This window comes from Lactuca serriola, chromosome 9 (genome assembly GCF_051521515.1).
Source record: "Lactuca serriola cultivar US96UC23 chromosome 9, Lser_US96UC23_V15, whole genome shotgun sequence".
Lineage (NCBI taxonomy): Eukaryota > Viridiplantae > Streptophyta > Magnoliopsida > Asterales > Asteraceae > Lactuca > Lactuca serriola.
Genome location: NC_136416.1, coordinates 14,067,490 through 14,075,347, shown reverse-complemented (window position 1 = coordinate 14,075,347; position 7,858 = coordinate 14,067,490). Strand labels below are relative to the sequence as shown.

Below are 7,858 nucleotides of genomic sequence, written 5' to 3'. Positions count from 1 at the left end.
ACCCCAATTATAGGTGTTATCTACGGTTCCATTGTTCACAAGATTTTCAATAGCTACACTTTCATTGAACAGTTTTTCTATTAAAAGAATTAAACGTACAATTTCAGTTTGAGCTAAATCTCTCTGATCTAATGTTATGCCTAATTGAGTTTCACATAACATTCTTGCATCCTTTTCTAATTCCAAGTCCTTTTCTACCATGGAAACTTTACGTCTTTTGTCTTCTAATCGTCCTTTAACATGAAACATTTCCTGGGACGCAATGTTCTTCTCATCTAAGGGTTTGTTATAGTCTGAAAGGACGGCAACACATGTGTCATTAAGGTTGACAATCATGCATGCTATAATTAAGAGTTTGGATCATAAGTTTTACCTGCTCAATGATGCTTAGAGTTCCATCCTTTGCCATGTAGCAGTAGTTCTTTTCCAGTTTGGTTGACCCATCCTCGTCCGCAGTAGCCATCATGCAGATTTTGCCTTTACCCTTGATGTTGTTGATATCTTCATCCTCATCTCCGGATGACCACATTTGATGGTCTCTTCTTACTTGGGCTACGTATGCCCTTGATTTCTCTTTTTCTTCCATTTCTTGAGCCATTCTGAGATAGAATGCTCTGTCTTTCACTACATTTTCTTTGCAATCTTTAGCAAAGTGATTTTCCTTGTTGCACTTGTGACAAATTACAACATCATATTTTTCTTCTGCTGAGGTACCCGAGTCAGTTGTCTTGACAGGCTGCGGTGCCTCTTTGGATTGAGTATTTTGAGATTGTGGTGCTGGGTGAGGAGTTATGGGATATCGTGAGTGAGTGTTTTGAGGATTGAAGTTACGGTTGAAGGGAGGTTTAGTGAGCTGCTGATTTTTGCGGAAAGATGAAGGTGGTAGTCTGTTGAATAGTTGACTAACTAGAGCAATAGCGTTTTAAATTCTTCTTCATCATCATATTCCGAGTCTGCTTCGTATGACTGTGGAGGGTTGTCATACGAGGGTGAGTAAGATTGAGTGTGAGGTGCTTGTGCTACTAGAGCAAGTGGTCCACCGAAGTCATCACAGTCTTTGAGTATGGTTGATTCTTGTGCTTGTAGTTCACCATATAGTTTGTAAAGAGATAAAGAATGAATTTTCCTATCTCCTTGGACTATCATCTTAGCCGTAGTCCAATGTCTACCCAAACCATTGAGAAACTGAAGATTAGTCTCATGGTTACTTTGGATGGTGCCAATATTAGATAACTTTGTGACAATTAAGTTGAACCTCTTGAAGGAATCTTCTAGACTTTCACCAGCATGAGCTTTGAAGTTGTTGAATTCGTTGAGTGCGGTTGTAAGCTTCTTATCTTTAGCTTGTTCTGTACCTTCATATAAGTTCTTGAGAACATCCCAGATTTCTTTGGTTGACTTGCAATTTATGAAGATGTCGAAGTTGTCAGGAGCAACTCTGTAAGATATCTCATTAAAAGCAAAAACATCGTTTTCCATCTTATCAAGATTATCTTTGGTGGGACGATTCATGGTTGGTTGACCTCCTCCCAGTCTAGCTTGAGTGCCATCATTCTGAACGGGAGTAAGAATAGGGACATAAGGTCCTTCTTCTATAGATCTCCACACATCTCTTCCAAGTCTTCGTAGATACCTCTCCATTCTTTGAGACCAGTGATGATATTCGTTTGCCACCAGTATTGGAGCTCTATTCGAACCTCCATCATTGTTGGAAACATTTAGAGATAATGCTTGTGCCATATTTCCTTATTTTTGAAAAGATTTGATTTTTGTTGTTTTTTTAGAAATAAGCTCCAGGGGTATAGAAGGCCTTTTAAAATCAGAGTTCTTATTTAAAAAGCAACCACTTTGGCTCTGATACCAATTGTTGAGAGAAAAACTTGAGTAACACGCTTGAACAAACATTAGAACAAGTAATAATGTGGAACGAAGTTTAACTCAGTGGATCATAAAACTCAACAATAATAATAAGTTAGAGTTAGATTGCTAGATAATTAGGTGCGGAAATATAAGGAAATGTAAATGAAAACAAGTATTATATCAAGAAGACACTATAAGCTGATTCTTAACAAGGGTTGCAGACAATCCAAGTTAGTAAATGAGATCAAACTTAGTGATTAAGTCAAGATGACTTGCTCCAAAGAGATAATGATCTTAATATTAGAATTTGAAGATCTTTTAAGATGAGAGGCTAAGAGAGAATATGATATTTCAAGATAGAGATAGAATGATCGATTGAGGTGTATTCATTCAGGATAAAAGAGCTCTATTTATAGAGACTCGAAGATTTCAAGTTAAATCTGTCTAGGGGTTGCCATGCAAGGCACACTGGACAAAGAAATGTAACGACATAAAACAGATAAAACTAAGCTAAGATAAATGACTTCAATTGCGGATGCAGTTGCTGGTTGTGGTGTTGAGCTTGACTGTGGATCTAGTTGACAGCTTCAGATCTCTTTAAGTTTAAGAGGGTCACTTTTATGTTTCAACATTTTCATCCATATCTTGAGCCATTCGGAGATAAAAGGCTTTGTCCTTCACAACATTTTCTTTTTACATTCCTTAGCAAAATGATTCTCTTTGCTGCACTTATGAAAAATGATGACATCTTCTTCAACTTCGGTTGAGGGACCAGAGCCAGTGGGTTTAGCAGGTTGCGGTATTTACTTAGCTTGATGAGGGTTTATCGGTTGTGGAGATGGTGAGGGTTTTTGGATATCGAGAGTGATTATTCTGAGGATTGAAGTTGCGGTTGAAGGGAGGTTTGATAAATTGTTGATTTTTGCGAAAGGATGAGGGTGGTAGCCTGTTGAACTGTTGGCTGACAAGAGCTATACCTCTTCATCCATTTTTGATTTTTTGTGATCAAGACACCGATCAGACTTCCATAGATGAAACTGAAAACAAAACATACATATTCCATGATGTTCTTTTTTGATAAATAGTCATAAAGTAATTATGTGCATCTGCACTCTAGAGTCTTGGTACATGAATGATGCATATCATATAACATAACTGATAATCGAATTTCTAATTACAAAACCACAAAGAAGCATTGATTAATTCTTCATCAATGTGTAGGTTTGTCATACCTACAATATATAAATACATAGTATTATTCGACATGTAAATGTCAAAAAACAATCCATGATTTCTATCTATTTACATGTTCATACATCCGTATCTCATGCTTTTAATGATGCGTTAAATACTTTCAACAAATGATTTGGCCTTCGAAGTGGATCCATATTCAAGCCCAAGTCTAGCATCTGAGACCTTCCAAGGAGCTACATAAAAGCTTCCATTAGGTGAAGATATGTGAATTTGTTAACAAATAACCAAATTTAGGTCACTGGTAAAAATTTCAACTTGTTTATAGAAATACAAAAACTTATAAAAAATAATACCAATAAATGGAGCACCCGTGGAATCATTATAAAATTTATAATTTTTGTCATTTTCATGAAGGTAGCAAGATAAGGGCATGATAAATCTTTAAAATTGTCATTATCCGAACCACAAAATGGTTATGTGAAGTGTATATCATTAATAAATTTCACCAATAATAGTGATTCTTTGATTTCAACAGATAAACTAAAAAACCTAAAATATAACTAAAATTATAACCTGAAATTAACTGTTGCTTGTAGATTTTTAGCCCTAATTATAGTCTAACTAAAAATTATTTAGAACAAAATCAAAACTTGAATAGAATATGGGTGTGCTTATTGTGTTATCCGATGTCTTCCAAACATAAGTAAGCCTCAAGCAAAGCCAAAGGTAAGGTCTGAAAATATTCCACCATTTGTAAATTAAGGAAATAAATATTAATAAAGCTTTCAAACCTTCAATTGAGATGTTCATCTACAAAAACGTTTTTATACTGTTTTGCAAATTGCACCCAAACATTAGTTGAATTTTACTTACATGGTCCTAGTTAAGAAGATCGATTAGCTTTCTGACAAGACCTCAAATGAAATTAACGTAAAATCTGAGTCACCAACCTTAATCAGTAACGATTCCTCATTGTCACTTCTTCAATCGAACCTAGCCTATAACAATTTGTCGTTTCTTCAATCGAACCTGGTTACTTCACCATATCTCTTGTTTCTCCAAAGAGTGCCAATCTTAGCATATTTCATTCTAGATCGACATATTGTCTTCCTTTAATGGTGACGCTGATTTGTTTGAAGGCGATGAAACACCATCGGAGGTTTGGGAGGGGTTCAAACCCGACGAGAGAAATACAAAGAATATTTATGAGAAGAGAAAAGGTGGATTGATGCTTTTGTGGGGTGCGGTGGAGAAAGTCGTGCGCACTTCGACGAATTTGAAGCATGTGTGGAATGGATCGTCTATGGTAGTTATTGATGTTTTTGTGGACTCATCTGGAATAAAGGAGTAATAGATGAGGCACTAGAGGAATAAGCGAAAGGTTCGAGAAGTAAGAAGGAATGAATAAGTCAGACGAACACAGAAAGACAACACGTGCCCAAACTCCACTTTCAAAAAAAATAAATCGGCCAAAACAGCAAATCGGCCAAACTCCACTTTCAAAAAAGTAAATCGGCCAAAACAGCAAAGACTATAATTACAAGGACCAAAAGTGATAACATTTTAAAAAAGATGTGGCCAATACCTAAAACCCCTAAAATGTATTGTACTTAAGGACATCCTCTCTCTCTTAATTATATATGTAATGATATTCTTTGAACACATAAAAAGATAGTTCAATGGTTAAATAATATATACAAAAGTAAAGAAAATGAGTAAACGAAAAAGACGTTTGTTATCTTTATAAATTATTATCCCTTAATAATATACAAACTGTTATTATAAATCAGAATTTAGAGCAATCTTTTAGTATATATACATATAAAAAAGAAGAAGTAAAATACATAGACAAACACCATCGAGGGGTGGCTAAGTTCAACCTCATACCTCCTCGTAAGCTTCATTGTAGTTATTATATATAAATTTAAAATATTAAACAAAGTGCACCAAAAATAACAATATTTGATGCAATCTTAATTATTTGGTGTTGATGGTGCGTTTTGCAGCTTCGATATGATCTTTGACAACATCAGCAGACGCCTCGGCTTTTCCAACCACTGTATCTTGCACTTTCTGGGCGGCGTCCTTAGTGGCGCTCCAAGCTTCTTGTGCTGATTGCTTTGCTTTCTCGGTAATGTTCTCTGTCGCTCCGGCGGCAGCTTTCGATTGATTCGCCACCTTGTAACAAAATCATGTCAATTTTTTAATATTAAAAATAAAAGGGCCGACTTATGCGAGATATATATATATATATATATATATATATATATATATATATATATATATATATATATATACTCCCGACGTTTCAAAATAATAGTCTATTTTTAATTTTTGAAGTCGTTTTATTCAACTTTGACCTTAAATATTTTTATTTGTGTTATATATATTATTTAATAAAACTTATAACCATTGAACTATTAATTTAGGACGGAGGTAATATATATATATATATATATATATATATATATATATATATATATATATATATATATATATACTCCCTACGTTCCAAAATAATAGTCCACTTTTGATTTTTGAAGTCGTTCTTATTCAACTTTGACCTTAAATATTTTTATTTGTGTTATATATTATTTGATAAAACTTATAAACATTGAACTATTAATTTGGTACGGAGATAATATATATATATATATATATATATATATATATATATATATATATATATATATATATATATATATGAAAGGAATAATTTAGGGTGTATTTGGGTTATCATAAAAGTGATTTTTATGAAAAATATTTATTAGTTTATGGCTTTTAGGAAAAACAGTTTTTATAAAATATTTGGATTCAAAAAACTGTTTTTTAGTTTGTTTGTTTTTTAAAAAACTAATAAGCTAATAAGTTATTTTCAAAAGCTATCCCAAACAGATATTTAATATTTAAAAGTTTGAGTGAGAAAATGAATTGAAATGCTTACATAGCCTGCGTGAGAAGCTGTTTTCTCTTTAATTTGGCTCCCAGCGTTTTTCAGCTCGTCGATAGCACGCTTGGCTGTATCCGACGGCGAGGGTGACGACACAAATCGCACCTATTAATTGATTACAAGTTTTATATATTTGATCTGATTCATATATTTCCCAAATATAATAAAAGAAATCAATCGAAGCAAAATGTATGTTGAGTTTTGAAATGTTGAGAATAAAGATAAAGATTAAAAGGACCTGGGGGTGGGTAATTAGTGTAGGGTTGGAGCCAAAAACTCTCGAACCCAATGCGGTGCGAACCATAACGCGGGTGGTCTGGACCATTGTTGCTGTGACTCCAGCCATTTTTCACCTTATTATCTCTTTTCAGTTAATGGATTTTTAAATTTTTCCAAATTGAGCTCTATATATTTTTTTTCTTTTTGCATATATGGAAAGAAACTCAAGAGATGAAAAAGCAAACTGTCGCTCCTTTTGTGGTTAAAATTAAAATACAATAACGAAAAAAGAGTAAAACCGTCAATTGTTAGACTTGTTCTTCGTTTCTAAGAGAATTGTGGATAAACAACCAAAATTTATTGTATGGTATATAATTAGACTTATTTATTTATTTATTAATATAAGTGATTTTATTCTCAATTTTCCAAAGTATATAATTCACAATTTTGAAATTGGGTACACGTAAAACGAAAAATTATCATATAAGCTTGTTACCTAGTTTTTTTTTTTTTTTTTTTTTTTTATTTAATGAAACGGCAAACTAACTAATCTACTCCTAAATAACCACATATATCTCCACTGAGACTTGAACCCCTGACATCTCATATGAGATGGTCACTCCATACCACTAGGCCATTGGCCCATTGGTACTTGTTACCTAGTTAACTAACAGGTATTATGATGTGTGGTTAGAAAATAATTATCTTACTTGAACTTTTAATAATATAAACCAATATTCACAATTTTTCATCATTTATAAAAAATTGATGTACTGTTTGATAGCTTTTTAATTTTTTAATTAAAAAAATTTTAATTTTTCAGATTCAAAGTCATTTGATAATTTTTTAATTTTTATATCTTAATTGTTCAGCACTCTTTTAATTTTTAAAATGGCTTGTATCTAAATAAAAAAAAAAAGTAACATATACTGAAAAGACTCAAATTCTTTCAGCAAACTTGTTTCCCTCCTCTCTTTCTATTTCACACGATTGCCTCTCTTTTTCCTTACCCTGCTATCTCCGTCCACTTAAAAATTCAGACCAATCATGTCAAACAACCCTAAATCATATTGACGATGGTAATCAAATGATATACAATTTTACTCATATATCATTGTTTTCTTTATATGTTCATTAAACTGTATTTTACCATTTAAAGGAAACTATCTTACAAAGATTATGGTTCAAAAACAAATTTTAAAATTTGTGTTATCTTATTCGGTAGATGACGAAGGGATGACGAAAACATACAGCGGCATGCCTTTGGGCTTTGGTCCAAGCCCAAATTCCGGTTACAAGTTTTAATCAAGACCAAGCCTAATAGCTATTACATGATCATAACTTTGGGCTTAGATTAAACAACCCTTAAGGAATTATTTTATTCGATATTATTATTTTGTTTGATTAATCCCAAAATGTTTGAAATTGTTCATCTATAATATTATTTGAAAATTTCTACCGATAGATAAAAGTTATTAAACTTAATCCCCGTTGATGTAATATTTTAAATAAATCAAAGCATGGCTATATAAGTTCATTTAGAGGTGGGTATCGGGCATGTTAACTGAAATGCGTTTGGTACCGGGTAAGAAAATAAGGAGAAATAGTTTGTTGAAAATTTTTGAGTTGTTTACG

At 32.8% G+C, this 7,858-nt stretch overlaps 1 protein-coding gene across 1 annotated transcript; it reads right to left on the bottom strand.

Annotated features, from left to right (window-relative positions):
* Nucleotides 1–4,897: 4,897 nt before the first annotated feature.
* On the bottom strand, nucleotides 4,898–6,436 carry LOC145074406 (Late embryogenesis abundant protein (LEA) family protein). The gene is made up of 3 exons (XM_079020785.1): nucleotides 6,243–6,436; nucleotides 5,999–6,109; nucleotides 4,898–5,232 (listed from the first exon to the last, which is right to left on the bottom strand). Exons 1-3 carry the CDS (start codon nucleotides 6,348–6,350, stop codon nucleotides 5,032–5,034), a joined length of 420 nt encoding a protein of 139 aa, XP_078876911.1. The 5' UTR covers nucleotides 6,351–6,436; the 3' UTR covers nucleotides 4,898–5,031.
* Between the last annotated feature and the right edge of the window lie 1,422 nt (nucleotides 6,437–7,858).

What these genes read in the sequence shown, in the direction of transcription:
- LOC145074406 (XM_079020785.1), bottom strand. Translation starts at nt 6,350, where the DNA reads ATGGCTGGAGTCACAGCAACAATGGTCCAGACCACCCGCGTTATGGTT. An exon ending in CACTAATTACCCACCCCCAG is followed by an intron (nt 6,110 to 6,242) that starts GTCCTTTTAATC and finishes ATCAATTAATAG; the next exon opens with GTGCGATTTGTGTCGTCACC. An exon ending in CAGCTTCTCACGCAGGCTAT is followed by an intron (nt 5,233 to 5,998) that starts GTAAGCATTTCA and finishes TTTTGTTACAAG; the next exon opens with GTGGCGAATCAATCGAAAGC.